This window comes from Apteryx rowi, unplaced genomic scaffold, assembly GCF_003343035.1.
Source record: "Apteryx rowi isolate R43461 unplaced genomic scaffold, aptRow1 scaffold_868, whole genome shotgun sequence".
In the NCBI taxonomy this organism is placed as follows: domain Eukaryota; kingdom Metazoa; phylum Chordata; class Aves; order Apterygiformes; family Apterygidae; genus Apteryx; species Apteryx rowi.
In genome coordinates, this window is record NW_020451169.1 from 165,231 (window position 1) to 181,380 (window position 16,150).

General features: G+C 40.5%; 1 protein-coding gene across 1 annotated transcript in view; it reads right to left on the reverse strand.

Annotated features, from left to right (window-relative positions):
* Positions 1–9,404: 9,404 nt before the first annotated feature.
* Positions 9,405–16,150, reverse strand: part of CPNE4 (copine 4) — a 109,208-nt gene continuing 102,462 nt past the window's right edge. Inside the window, exons 12-13 of the mRNA XM_026090644.1 lie at positions 12,256–12,389; positions 9,405–10,003 (exon numbers count right to left, since the gene is read on the reverse strand). Of these exons, the coding sequence (XP_025946429.1) occupies positions 9,758–10,003; positions 12,256–12,389 (380 nt within the window). The 3' untranslated portion in view covers positions 9,405–9,757. The remainder of the gene's footprint in view (positions 10,004–12,255; positions 12,390–16,150) is intronic.

Consider the following 16,150-nt stretch of genomic DNA (forward strand, 5'->3'; position numbering starts at 1 on the left):
AAACCAAAACCCTGTTGCCAACACCAGCAGCGCAGCCAGTTGTTAACTTGGAAAGTCTGTCTCCTCCTCCTCTCATCCATCCCCCTCACTGGCAGGATTGAGGAGAAGATGACCTGGGCTCCCAGACCCTTGACCACCATCCCCAGAGCTCTGAAATCCTGCTTGATGGTCTCCAGTTTGCCCTTGGTGTCATTAGCGCCCACATGGAAGAGCAGCAGTGGGTAATAGTCTGAAGCACGGACAAGCCTTGGCAGTCTTTCCATGACGTCTTGCATGCGAGCCCCTGGCAGGCCACCTCTCTAGACATGAGGTCAGGTCAGCAGATAGATGCCTCCATCCCCTGCAGCAGGGAGTCCCCCACAACAGTCACCCGCTGCTTCTTCCGGGCGTTCCGGCAGGGCACAGGGTCTGTTGTCCCAGTTACTTCCCTTGCAGCCATGCCCATCTCCTCCTCATCCTGGAGGGCGCTAAACCTGTTCTTCAGCTGCAAGTCTTCGGGAGGAGTAGGAGCCTTTCTCCTCCCACGAGCAGTGACCAGTTTCCAGCCTTCTTCTAYRRTGTYATGATGTACYGTTTCMCACGGCACAGAGCCCTCCGGCAACTCCACTGCTGTGGGGGGTTGGGACTCCTGAAGCTGCACAGTCTCCGAAAATACCCTGTCTATCTCTTGCTCTGCTTCTCGGATGCTGCGCAGCCTACTGACTTCCTCCCGTAACTCCCTTACCTGAAGACACAACTTGTCAACAGCAGCACACCTCCGCAGGAGAGCTGACTGCCAGCCCAGGCCTCCCGGAGAGGCCCCAAGCACTCCCTGCAGCCTGAGACCTGTAGGGCTGCATCTACTGTCAGAGGGTCGGTCTGGGTCGCAGCCTCTGACACAGCAACTCCAACAGCCACTGGGGAACGCGCTCTGCGGCGTGTCACAACCATACTTGAGGAAGCGTACACCACAGGGAACAGAAGCGAAGGTCCCTTCGTGCGCCCTTCTGCACAAACTGCTGCATCTGTTCACTGCCTCTGTTCACTGTGCTCTGGATACTTAGGAATACATGGCAGTGACCATCATTTTACAGATAGGAAATCTGAAGTTAAACAACTTGCCCAAGATTACAAAGTAAGACACTGGAGGAACAAAACATATGGAATCATTGACTTTTCAGTCATGTGCTTTAACAGCTAGAAAATGCTCCTTCTGAGAGTAGGGAAGGAAGGAAAAAAGGGTTGGGAATGGGAGTAAGAAATGAGGGATGTTTTAGATCAGAAATAAGATACATTGGCAGAATGGTGCTTGAGATATTAGGAAAAATCACAGTAGCTTCTAGCTGAAATACATCTGCAGAGGGACAGATGTACAGTCTGCTGGGGTAAGCCCTTGAATGAACAGTCAACCATTAAATGAAAATGTGGTTTTGAGACCTATCAGTTGGGACATCTCCAGACAATTTATACCTATGACCAAGTAATATTGGCTGCCGGGTATTTCTGCTGTTCAGTATCCAATCACCTGAAGGAATCTTTACTAGCAAGCGTGAGAGATTGTGCTGCAGGATATAGATGGAACAGAACTGAATGTGCTGGGAGGACAGCCCCATGCATCTTGGCTATACATTACCTTCATTTTATGGTACCAAATCATCAATCAAAGCTGAGCCAATGGAAATTACTTTAAAATGAGAACAAGGAAGCTAGATTTCTATATTACCTGCAAACTCATTTTGAAATAGGTATTTCTAAAAAAAAACAAAAAAAATCTGCTTCTGGGTGAAATTTTCCAAAGTACTCAACATTGGCCTGACACAGATTCTTCAGGAACTAGCAATAAAAACATATTCACTTAAACAAGACCACAACTGGTCCAAAGCTGTGCATCCTGGAAAATCCCACCCTAAAATTATTTTTGGTCGAATCTTATCTTTAACTTCTAACAAGTTACATTTTTCACTATTGCCTTTTAGCAAATTAATAAGCCAAAATTCAAACACTAAGAATCACAATGATCTAGTTTCTTCATTTATATACATATTTCAATGGAGAAATCAGTCCACTGTCAATCTACTCTTGTTCCTCTTCTTTAAAATAGTGACTTGAATAGTCTTTTGGAACAAAACCAGTCTTTCTATCACACACAAGTGATCTATGTGTGAATGAAGTTTCAAACTACTAGTTGTCACAAAATCAGGCGATGCAAAATTTCTTTTAGAAAATGTGTCACGCAAAGTTGGATATTGTATGTAAGATTAAAAAAACACAAATGAAACAGAATAAAAAATCTTCAGCGTAACAGATTAAAAATCTGGGTAACCAAAATGCAACCCGTTAGAAAGCCAGTCAGTTCATTTGGATTAAGTAGGCATATTTTAAGACATGCAATCCTGATGGACCATGCCCTCCAAGCTAGATGTGTTTGCAGCTGCAATCTGAACCCTTCATAATAATTGGATGTGTCAGGCTTTTGAAAAGTTGCTAGTCAGGCCACAGACTAAGTGGTCATGTTTAGGTACACACATTATAAGCTGCTAACATTAGAAATGTCCATGCTTTTCTCTTGGAACACTTTATTACCCTTTTGTTGGAATATGGAGGTTGAGAGCAGGCAGTTTTGTGGCAGAGAGAGAAATAAAGACAACAGCTGCAAAACTGTGTTGTTTTTATTTTTAACATGCAAAATACAGTTCATGCATCTGCCATTTTGAAAAATCTCTCAGTTCATAGCAGATTAAACCAAAGACATTTTGGCTATCGACTCTCAGTAAATATTTCAAAATGCTTTACAGTGTAAAGATAAGAAATTTAGCAAAATTTCAACAAACCTGTATAAAAAACAGATACAGATAACTTTTTATTTCAAGGCGACATGCTGTAATGTAAAGAGTTCACTTTTTTCTGGATGTTTTTTCCTCATAAAAAGTTTTCAACAATACAACCGCTTAACAGATTTAAGCCTTTAGGCTACACATGCAAAAAAAATGGTTATTTTAGTTAAAAATCACCAAAACGTGCTATTTTTTGTTTGTTTCATTTTTTTTAAGTACAGTAGTTGTAGACAGTAGCATTTTTTTAAATTTTGTAAAAGAGTGTGGGCAGGTTCATGGAGCTAGTGTCCTGGAAGACTCGTACTCTGATGTACATTTTGGTTTTATCCCTTTGCCATTGTAATAGTCCACGACTTGGTTTGGAACTTCAGCCAAAACACTTTTTGCTAGAGCAGCTGGGGATGCCTGCAGGAAATGGTAGAAAACACAAATGTTAACCTGTCACTGTGCTAGAAGTGCCAATGGGTTTCATAAGCATTGGTGCCATAAGATCAAGGTAGGAAGTATGGTATAGAAATGGAGAGCATAAAAATTCAAAGTGAGTGGCGGTATTGCTGGAACTTCATCTTGCAAGTCAGTTTGGGCTCGTACCTGTAGCTGCCCAAAACTAAGCTAAAGCCAAAAGTACTCTGGGTGGGTTCCAGGTCCATGTGGACTGTTTTAAGTTCAGGGCTGGGGCAGCTGTTGCCCCAAACTTGACTGCAGTCTGGCAGAGCACCATACTGCAATGAAAAGGGCTGCAAAGACTCCATATATCAGTATTCAATGAGGAAGCCTGCAGAGTTTAAGTTGAACATGAGTGCAGATCTCAATAAAAGGGAGGCCTTCATCCCCTTTCTGATCTCCAGGCTCTATCATGGTGTTTTAATGGCTGGGGAAGTTTTAATTCAAATGAAAATATTTTGTTTTCATTGGAATTGAACCATGTTCACCAGAAGGCTTCATTCCTAGGCTTTGTGGGGGCTTTAAAGTCCTTCCTGCAACATATAAATGGTGGGTGTCAACCAGTGGCAGCTCTCCGTAAGAACTGCTGTCCCTTAAATGTAGAGATGGCCAAGGGCTTTYGCCTCAGGCGGGGAGAAGAGCTACCTCCCAGTGCAATGAGAATCTGTGCCCTCCATTGACAATATACAGTTGCTGCCTCACACCCTGATAATGCTTCGTTTTAAACAGTGGGGCTCTGTGGATGTGTTGTGCGCAACCATTACCTGCACGTGCAGCGAGGTTGCTCTCCAGCCCCTGTACTCAGCAGTGACAGAACTGGGCTCCTGTTCTTCCATGTAGCTCAAAAGCACTCTGCTGCCCCATATTTTGGATTTGACTGTTTCTAAGCATTTTGAGAAAGCTGTTTCCAGTCCCCCTTGAGCCAGCCTACCTGACCATGTTCCCCTCTGAGCCCACMACAGAAATGCAGTAAAAATGCAAATGCTTAAACTTCAGTATTAGAGGTTTAAACTAATGTGTTTATCTCCAGTTAGAGCACACATGGGTCAGACATGCAGCTCAGCTCATGCACAATAACTCCTCAGCCTGTGGTTGGGTCATGTTTCTGCACACCAAGTACTTTTCCCCACATTAATGAACACTTCCCTCCTCATTGACTCTAATATTTTCACCCAGGGTTCAAAACCATCATATCACAAAGTAGCTGGATTGACTGGTTTTTTGCACTACTGTCTGTCATAGGACTCAATCCTTATACTTCCTGAATCTCACAATTAGGTTTACACAGGATGTACATAGTTAACTCACTGCTATTCATAGGCACACTACTCCAGGGATGCAGAAAGGGGAAGCGGTATTATAAATCCCAGCATCAAATATTATATTATAAATACAAAGATGTTGCTAGCAAAACTAGAAACAAAACTTACTCCACCACTGGTATTGAGTTGTGTATGTTATTAGTGAGGACTGAAAGGAGCCACTATTTCCTTACTGAGACATTTATACAAAAATGTTTGTGCAGGCAAAAGTCTGGAACATTTCTACATAAACAAACCGACAAGGCAGAACCCATACGTCGTATGACAGAACAGCAATTTTTCCAGGTGTTACACAGTAACAGGACCCATCTGTTTTAATCCTTCAGAATAAAATTCATGGGCTTTCCACAGGTGCTCCGCTCTCACCTATACCTTCTCTCATTGAAATCATCAGAAAACATCCGTTGGGAGTCAGGCAAATGGCTGATTTCTATGTCACTACTGAGAATTATTATTTTTTTCAATCTCCCCTCAGTGTGCCAAAGCTGCATATACACTTAACCTGCTTGTCTGTCATCCTACCAGAAATATAGCCCTACATACAGGATAAAAACAGGGAGCAGAGGAAGAATCCTGAGTCACCACCACACACACAAGCCCTAGCAAATAGGAAACTTCACACTGTCTTATTTTAAAAAATGCTGCATAGCAGCACTCGCCATCAGCTTCTCGGGATCACATGTGTAGTCCAYGTCTGAAAACTGGGCCAACGCTCATCTCTCTGCATCATCCTCCTGCTGCTGTTTGGTGTCTCTCCCAACGTCACATCCCTTCTTCCCAAATGAAGGGTCAGCCCTTCAGACCGGACACTGTAAAGGCTCAGATGCACGGCTGAATCACCACCACTGAAGGAGTCAACTGAGCCACAGAAGTGCCCAGATATGCACTCCTAGCCCAGAATGCATGTGAAATAAAAAGCCTTTCACTGAGGCTTAAGCTGACACATTTACTATGCCCAGAGGTGAAGCTGGCTAAGTGTGGGCCCACATACAGTTGCTCCAGGGTAGCTGGCTTGGCTCAGTGCTTAAGTCTGAACACGGACAATCGTTGCTTTAAAGAGTTTTATCATGGCAGTGATGTGTGTTGGTCCTGGAGCTCTTTCTAGTAGGGTAAATCCCCAAACTGGGGCGAGGGGTGATCTCCTGTCCGATAGTCCGGACTACCTGTACCATATGTATCTTTGTGATGACAAAGCACTCCCACTTCTAGGCCAGACAGCGCAAATCAGCTTTTCTGTAAATGAGAATCAGAACCAATAACTTTTGAGCTATAAAACAGTCACAGGCCAATGGTGCTGTGTAAAAGTTACCTTTCATTGGGTTTTTAACCCAGATGACACATTAATGTTTTACTCTAACATTTTTCCAGCGTTTAAATGCTATGCTTGAAGAGCATCCTAGCAATAAACACCTCAAGATTAATAGTTCTCAACTGATGGCTAATACACAACAATAAGATCAGCTGGCAGCAGGAAAATAATCCCCTTTGATGATAATTGGTATATGTTACAAATGACTGTTGATTCAGTTCTATAGCCTCACAATGCTTAATCTTTAATTACAATGCATGGTGCAAAACATTGCTCCTTGCAGTGGTAAGAGCTACACTTTCCACACTCATTTGTGATATGTGTTATTAAGTCACAGTTGTTAGGCTTTATGATTAAACACAATGAAGAGAGGAATATAGTCTACTTGCGTCATCAAATTTGTGCACAGTAAATCTATCGTGCATTCTACCAGCAGAAAAATTCAATTCTTAGAATATCATGATATTAAATAAATGGATTGAGACAGGTGATTTTCCTCATCTGCATTTCAGTTATTGTGAGCATCGCTGTTCTACAGTTTCAGGTGAAGGACACTCACATTGCTGGGATGGTAATAATTACAGAGAGCAGAAATTCACTTGAGTTTAGAGAAAATATTTTCCCTCTCTTTTTTATGTTCCCCTGTAGTGAGTTGTGCACATCGCCCAATGTAATATGGGACAATTTTTAAACAATAATGGTTACCTTGGTTTTATCAAACCTCTGCAACTATAGGATTTGCTAAGAATCACTACAATTATTATTATTGTTATTTTTACAGCATCAAAGATATTCCTTAAAGAGAGATAGACAATAAGGCAAGACGCTTTTCTGAAGTACTCCTGATATGCTAATATCATGTAGAAAATTAAACCCTTATAATAAAGCTTTCTTTTCTATCTTCGGTCTTAAGCCTGCTTAAGTGGGTAAGAAGTTTTAGGTATAACTGTAACTAAGTGAAATGAGTTAAGTGCCTGTATGAGTGCCTTGCTGGATCAGAACCTTCTCTACAGTCAAACTCACCAACTCACAGGGACAGCTGTTGGAAATGTTATTTTCAATCGCTTTGGATAGACATGAGATTTTGATTTGCAGGCTGACCTGAGAATTGAAGTAATGAAAAAAATATTGTTTGGGTTGACTCCAAATGAATTTTGCTCTTCTGTTCCAGCAAAATAAAAAATAAAAATAGTCACCTCCCAATAGCATTTTCTTCCCTCTTTCTGCCAGTAGTAGAAGTAATATAGATTTAGGCAAAAATAAATATTTGATTTATCAGAAAAGTCTATAAATCTTATACCGCCTGATATTTAATCTTTCTATTGAAATCTTTCAAAATTGTTTTCTACTTAATATTTGAACATTCTAAGTAACAAAACCGAGCACACTGTACATTGACAAATGGGATGTGTTTTTTAAATATATTTTTTAATTAAAACTGTCAAATGTAATATGCTAATTTGTGATAATTCTCTTGCATGACCAAAATCCCCAAATTTGTGTTAAATCCGCATTTTTCTGTGGGGAAAGAAAATCTGGAATCAAAACATTACACTCATTTCTACCAAAAAATTCTTTCACTAGGTAACCCAAAAGGCATTTCCTTTTGTTTGTGCTGTGGATAAGTAAGCAAGACAGCTGTGAATGTCAGTTTGCTCAGAGAGATATTATGTGGGATACTTACACAATAAAGAATCCAGCCAGAAGTAGCTGTTGTTATGGGCATTCATCCATTACACTGGCATTTGTTGAAATGCTGAAAGATCTCAATAAACAGACTAAATATCAAGCTGTATAAGATATATAGGCTTTTGTGACATAACAAATACATTATTCATCCCTATACCTATATTATCTCTGCTAGAGAAGGAGGGAGAAAAATATCTCTATTTAACAAAAGCACTAACTTTATAAGATTGCTATCCTTTCCTAGTACTGGGGAAGTTAATCTAAAACAGCTAAAAATAATACCTATTGGTGATTTGACCAATGCTAGCAATTAAAATCACACTTAGAATCACTCACAAGTTAACACTAATGGCACAGTATATTCAGCACCCAGACAGAACTGCAATTGTCAGCGTTAATCTATTCAATCAAGGATGATTTCAACTTTGTTATAAAGTCACAAAGTGAAACTAAAAATAACAAATGCCGCTGGCTTTGCCAGTTCCTTGCAGAAACATATTTTCAACTAATTGAAAGTAGGTCTAGCACCATCCTATAAATAACTTGCCTCTCAACACTTTTACAATAGACTACAGTGCAGCACTGCATGCTGTGATTATCTGTCAAAGGAGAATTGCAAGCTATGAGCAGGTCATGCTCATACTTTGTTACAGCAGATACTTAATAGCTGACTGAGTGGCACCATTGACATATAAATGTATGTATCTACAGTTCAGGGGCAGATTTGCAGCCATTTGACATGGTTCAACTGAGGTAATGGCACAAGGTGAGTCTTACATCATATGAGGATCCATCCTTTACATAAAGGTAGGGGGAAAAGAGGAACAAGTCTGTTTCTCTTATTCCTCAGAAGAGTTTGAAAAAGAAAGGGTGTCTAGCTCTAAGACAAATATGGCAAAACTGTATTTTGAAGAGAGAAAAGAGAACAATGCTTGAGTAGAAAGTATTTTGAAAGTAGCAAAAAACCCCCCTCTCCTGTGGTAACAAGAAAACCTAGAAAAACTAAAGAAATGTAGGCACTGCAAACCCATATGGAGGCCACAAACCAACCCAGAGTTGAAAACTTTTATGGGACAAATCAAGCACTAAGGATCACTAAAGCACAGGAGCAGTTTGGAAAGGGTAAACTCAAGAGGAGAATGAGAGTTAGAACCACTGTGGGGTAAGGAACTTTTCAAATCAAATACTAAGGAAATCCTTCTTAGACACCATGATGAGTAAAAAATGGTAAGCAGAACTACTTAATCATAACAGAAGGAATGAGGGGAAGGTGGGAAGAGAAGGAGAAAAATGGAGGGAAAGGGAAGCGATCAGCACCAGAGAGGAACACAACAGTCCTTCCATGCCTCCCTGTGGAGGAAGAGGGCCCTGGAAAACCTGTTTGTGTGGGGGAAAGCTCCTTCAGTGGATTAATACTGTCTCCACCCAGCTGCTGAGAAAGTCCCTGGGGATAGATGCTGCAATGGAGAGGTGGTGACTGAGGAAGAAAGTGTACATGGCCAAGGGATTATTTCAACTTTGGCAAGTGAGTTAATGCCGGGTCTGTTGCTTCCTCTCTTCTAGAGCATCTCCTACACCATGCTGGGCTCAGGCAGGAAGCGCTGGCTGAAGGCATAGGCAAGCTCTTACTAACATCACTTTCTGGGATGTGTTCTTATACAAAGTTTGGGACAGGGTTTGGAGGCAACCAGGATGCTCTAGGTAGCTAGCTCTGCCTGTGAGGACTTAGGGGGCTGAATTTCAATAAGTAAACAGTTTCTCAGGGAACACTGTGAGTGCAAATTCACAGCAATTTCAGCTGTCTCTGGAAATGAAGGGATGGTGCACATGTGTGGGAATGGAGGGCAGAATGCAATGGCCCTAATATAGAAAAGATGCAAAGAGAACGGAAAGAAAGACTAGGAAAGATAAGTAGGGGAGGAAAACCAAAAGAAGGGAAAAAGTAGAGCAATACAGCGCTCATATTATGAGGTAAGAACTGGCACCACAAGAAGCACAAGGGATCTGCCCCATCTCTTTCCCACCCTCCCCAGCTCACTAATGGAGCACGTTTCAGTCTTCATTTGTTTTTCCCCCCTTTCTCAGACAATAATGCTATAGACTTACTCAATATTTATTCCCATCCAAAGTTAAGCCCAGCCCCAGGGACCATCCAGCCCTCTGTGGAATGGGTGGAAAGGTCAGCTTACATGCTTGAAGTTCCTAAATGGCACAAACTGGACGATGTCTCGAAGCACAGGCTCGCCCTTAGGAGACCTCAGGATCCCATCATCACCATCCAGCATCTGCATGTCACTAAAGTCGGCGTTCCCCACCCCGACAATGATGACCGACATGGGGAGGTGAGAAGCATGGACAATGGCCTCTCTGGTGTCAGCCATGTCTGTGATGACGCCATCCGTCAGAATCAGCAAGATGAAATATTGCTGAAGTTGTTGGACAAGAAATGAAAAAACATGTCATTCATGTCATTAGTTAATCTTCCAAAGCTGCTTGCTCTTTTTTAGTATAAAAGTGCTTCTGGTAATTGTCACCCATGGACTTTTTAAAATAAAGCCTGTATAGTGGCTCAAATGTTAATTGCATTTTGCAGGCAAACATCCTCAGCTACTCATTTATCCTCTGTTGGGTTTTAGCTCTAGTTCAGGTCATTTCCAGGAGCTGAGAGCGCCAAGGAATGCATAGTGCAGAGAAGGAGGTTCCTAGCTGCTAGGAAAGGGAGAGTCAGGACTTTGGCTGGGAAGTCTGGAACAGTCCTGAGCTCCTCACTAGCTCTATTTTCCATCTGTTACACAGTCACTTCTGCTGACAGTTTCTGATTACATTTTTTTCCTTGGGAACCAGTGGGAGGCAGAGGGGAGTGGGGTATTGAAGCATTTCAAGCCTGTAGAACTGTCAGGGAGGTTATGACAGCACTTTGCAGAGGAGCCTTGCTAACAGGCAAGTGGGATTGGTGCAGCCCTCTGCAAACTCAAGGGTGACCCATATGTGGGAGGCCTGTGGGAGAAGCACAACACCAGGGTAGGTCTATTGCACTCTGCAGAGTAATGGGGTCTCTGAGGAGATGAAGGGTATGTGTATCTGTGCACAGGGGAGACTATATCCATTTTCATACACTTCATACAGAATCCTGAAGAGAGGTTTTCTCATTCTCTAAAGGAGAGCAAGCAATTTTGTGTGCTTGTCATTTCGTTCCCAAAACTCCAAGGTCCACTGGACTGGGATCAAATGGGCTGTGACATCTTCATTTGGTAATGGGGAAGAGCAACTCTCACTTGGGTCCTTTATGAATTGTTGGGCAGCTGGAGTCATTTAACAAATGTGCGTTAATAAAAAAAAATGAGCAAGTCGTAGAATTTGGTCATGGTGTATAAGAGATACCAACACACAAAACAGCATTAAAGTCTATGTGTATACAGCTGTAACAGCTCACACAGGGTTTTATTCATTGCCTCTTGTCATAAGAAAAACAAAACAGGCAAGGAGAGGATTTTATCTTGAAGAGTAGTGCTATAAATTAATTTATTTTTCAAACAAACACAGAATGGGGAAGTTCAGGTTAAGGAGGATGAAGTAAGTTACTAAATGTGACATATTGGTTCAGCAACAGTACTGGGAACAGAGTGAGGCACCTTAAGATTAGGTGGGTATGGAGATTCAAACAGAGCAATTCCCCATTCTGGGACTGGGACCCTACATACTATTCAAGGTCCTGGAAATGGTATTGAAGTGACAATCACAAACCCAAGGTTATGAACAGAAAAGTCTGGGAACTGCTGCCATAATAAGACTTAAAATATAGCTCACCACATGAAGAAAGCTTAGGGAAAGCTCCAGGCCTCGTGATGAGCTGCATGCCAGTGTACAGCTCTATTCTATTCCTATACATAGTCATTTTTCCTGCTGAGGTATGCAAGGATTTCTTACACCCTTGACTCCCACATCACTGCTATATTTATAGATGTTTCAAACCCAATGGCTCACATACTTTCTCCCATTATCTCATTCTCCCTTTCTCTCATTCTGTCTAGTAAGGCAGAAGAAAAATAAACTTAAGGTATTTCAATAACATACATTTAAAACACCACCTATGCTTAAGCTTTTTAGCCCCAAAAATCTGTTATAGGTTTTGTATTATATGTAGACTTACAGACTTGTTTCTTGACTTCTAAAAGGCACGTAATACTGCTTGTCAGTAAGAGCAAATTGACAACAGTATCACTACAGTTTTCAAAGGAAGGGCTGGAGAAAAACCCTAGGTGAACAAAAGGAGTTTTAGTACAGCCTCTGCAAGATATCTGAAATTGGGTAGATTGTGGAGGGAAACATTAGAACTCATCTCCTGGTATGATCAACACTTTTAGGGCTCAGCCGCTAAATTTTTGTACCTTAGTGCTGCTATTTGTGTTTCCTCAGTGAAGAACCATGTGTTTTATAGTAATAAAGCTCTAAAAGCAGGAAACAGAACAGTGGGAGAAGAGTTTAAAGTTGTTACTATCAGTGGCATAAAGGTTAGATACACTGCTCTAGCTGACAGAGACTCAAGTTGCCTTCTGTGAAGGCAGTTAATGAAAACTGTTAAGACATGATTCACATACATTAAAAAGCATTGTTGTGATTGCCTAGAAGAGATCCATCATACAGCAAGAAAATACCAAACACAGCATAGTGCTCATACCGAGGCTTCCTTGGTGTTGGTCTCCTCCGATGCTGATTTTGCCACCTTCTGGATGATGGGAGCAATGTTTGTTGGCCCATACAGCTGCAGCTTTGGAAGGCAGCTCTGATAAGCCTCCACAACTCCTTGGATTCCTGGTATGAAAAGACACACAAATAAGAGGCAAGTAAGTAAGTAAGATGGAGCACATCACCAATATTCTGCTTTTTTAAAGTGTAAATAAAAGGCAGGTCCTTAATGAATAAATTCAAAATGTCACTTAATTAGCAAGGACTAACAACTTCAGATAGTTTCAGAGAAGCTGTCTCTAGCTGCCTTGAACCTATCTTGCAATATATAATTCATTATAACATGCTTCTCCTTCCCAGCAGCTTTTAATGTGTATTTTCCAGGTATCAGCTTGCAATGTAATAGGTTTCATCCTTCTCAGTTCAAGGTGTAAGTGATCCCTTGCTGATCACCAGGTAACATTCATGCTAAAAGAGCAGACACAAATTAGAAACCCTTCAACATGTTTCTCTCCTCTTCAGACAAATATTTATTTCTGTTTACCATGGTAGTTACGAACAAATTCGTCCTTTGCATATACAACCTAGAGCTGTTAAGGAATTCAAATATCTTTTTCAAATACCTGACTCCCCAGTGTGCTAAAAAATAATTTTTCAGGGTGATTTTGCATAATTGATTAATGGTTGAATTTGACCATGACCAAAACCTGTGAAATCTAGGAGTAAACAAAAGGATGCTTTGCAGTCTACAAAAAAAATGAACTTTAGTCAAGAAGTTTTGATGGAGAACTAGCTATTTTTTGCTTTTTCATTTCAGAATATATAGCCAGACCATGGAGAACAGAATTCTGTTGACATACTTGACAGATCACAGACTGGGAATTGGTGTTTTCAATCACTGAGAAGGATTTCTTGAAGTGATGCACATTACGTCCACATGCAGAACTCCCAACTTACCAGACCTAAAGGATTAGAGGTCTAAAGTTGGAAAAAAATGTGACAGACTGAAGAGCTTTGTAATGGATGCTGAAGAATGAAATGACTTCAGTAAGATCCTAAGCCAGTCTCAATTTTCACTGAGTTTTCTCAGTCTTTACTGAGACTAGCTTACTCATGATCTTTTACTCAATTATGTTTACAGGATATATGGATGCAGACCCATTACTAATAAATTAGAGAGCTGTAATTACTTTACAAAGACACACCTGAACCTCGTAGGTTGAGATGCTGGAGAACAGTCTTCTCTCTTTACAGGTAGTTATGAACATGTATTTCCATTGCAGCACTTACAGACAAAAGAGCACTCTCCAATTATATCTATGATTGGCTAAAATGTAATAATACAAAATTTCCCTTGGTAATTCCAGTGACTAAATTACATATTGGAAAACTGGCCCTTTGTTAGCTCCCCATTTTAAACCTGCTAAGGACTTCATTACATGTACTTATTGATCTTTCATGAAGGCCTCGTAAATCTTCACTAAGATGATGGCAAGATGCACTGTTTTTTGTCTTATGCATTAAAATAATATGAGATAAATCTTATTCCCCTCATTCCACACAGATTTAGCATGGTTTGTGTCAGAGAGTTGCTTTCGACTTGGAAAAAAGCATGTTCTAGAAACACACTTTTCTGTATGCAATCTTAGATTAATATCTTTTAGAAATATCTTCTCTCCTTATTCAGCCTAATCCATTAAGATATGAGCCGCTTACTTGGCAACTTACTTTTCTTGTACCCTTTTGTTTTAAATAAGCCAATGTGTACCTTTCTTCACAATTCAACTCTTAGTGTTTTTAATTGCAATCCATTTTTAATAGCCGTATGAATGTGTATATTTGTATGTGTAAGGATGCATGTGTAAAAGGGTTCATTCAGATTAGAGGTTTTCACTTACTTTCTTCCTCAGACAATAAAGACTCTAAAAAGCCTGGCTTAAGTTTAGGCCTGGCTTAAGTTAAGGCTTAACTTTAGGCCAATTTTAGGCTTAATTTTAGGCCTCAGGTACAGCTCACTACTTCCACAAAGACAGGGATTTCATTCCTCAAAAGTAAATCAGCCATATAGTTTTTATATTGGACCCAAACTCTGTTTCTTGGGTCAAACCGAGATGCCTTCAGCAATTTACCCATGTTTTTTGGCTAGTATGATAAATATTCCAAGGAAAAATAGTGTTGAAAAATAGTGAACTTTCTCTCTCTTCCATTTTTGTCCCAAAAAGCAACCTCTCTTCACAGCATGTGTTGGTGTTACTGCACTCTGTGCCATCTAATTTAGTGAAAACAGCTAGGAAAGTCAGAGACACATCACAGAACAATTGGCTATAGGAGCTAATCAAGCATCCATGACAGGCAGGTGATGAGCAAGCCGCAACAGATGATTAAACAACATGTTTTCTGGTTTGTTTCCTTTTCTTGCCTTCATCCAACTGGATATTATTTTAAAAGGTATCATTTAGGAATCTAGGACAAAGGAAGTGCTTTTTATTATCTTTTAGATGTGCGTAAGAATGCTGTAAAATTTCTTTCCTGGCTTTCTGTCATGTTGTCACCATCTTTCTATGGCTTCTTAACCCTAAAACTCCGCATAGGTGATGGGTTAACTTATCAGATAACTGAGTCTTATGCAAAGAATGAATCAAGCTTAAGTATGTAACAAATATTAACATAAGCCAAGGCAAAGTTCATGAAGCAGCTCCTTCATTTTTTTACCTCCTTTCATTTCCATAGTTGCACTTCCTTTTGCATACATAGTATAGATAGTAAATTCTTCACTTACAGAGTGTTTGTCTGTCCAACTTCTGGCCTGCTGTTGGTACTATACAGATGTGACAGCCTTTTCAAATTCCACCCAATCAATACAAATCATTATACGACAATGTCAGGGTGATAAAAGAATTAGCCTTGAACTTCAAAGAGGCATGAAAGGGGGGGACTAAAAATGTTTTCTTCATATGGCCTGATAGGGTTTTTTTCCTGACTTATGCAAAAAGAATACAATCTAGATTTCCTACAGCATCAAAATGTCCCATCAAGTTCCAGGAATTTGTTTAGACTGGGAAACAAAGCTATATTCACTATAAACACTATATGCATAAATATGGTATCACCTAAGTGCTGACCACTGTTAACTGAGATGTTTTAAACAGATCATGCCCTGTGTAGATGCCCACCTGTCTGTGTTCAGAATCAGGCAAACTAACACATTTCAAAACATGATTTCTTTTCCTGGTCAAGACAAAATTCTGAGGTCTGTTCTGCTTCCCCTCCTCAACCGCACACCGTAAGTTTGACTAAAACCTCAACTCCAGGCTGGCTCGCAAACTTACAAACACATCTAGATGCATACATCTAACTTGAACTTTTTTAATTCCTTAAAAGCAATATAAAACACTGTGTAAACACACTAAGCAATGCAGGTCTTATGCCCAATTACAGTTCAAGCATCTGATCTCCAGAAGCTGTGGCAGTCTGCCAATCCCAATGCATCAACAAAGCAGGAATGCCCACTGTACTAAAAACAGAGGTCTTGCATTTAGGATGCATGAAATCTGAATGCCACTCTTCCTTGAATTGCTTGTCCTCTCTTATTCACTTCATTCCCTGGCATCTTAACTCTCATCCTAAGCATATTCTGCTGACCATGTCTGAATTAAGGGCATTAATAAATCTGAAAAGGGCTGAGAGGAGCAACTAGGAAGTTTGAACGAGAAGAGCATTTTGAAACACCTGTTTCAATGTCTGGATGGCAGCAGAAGGATAAAGAGGAATAACAACAACCTGTGGAGTATAGACAGCAATGATCATCTGACCAACACTCTCATATGAGTGTTAGTTTGGGATTACTTGGTAAACTACTGAGAGATTATTGTCCTGTTCTCATCTTT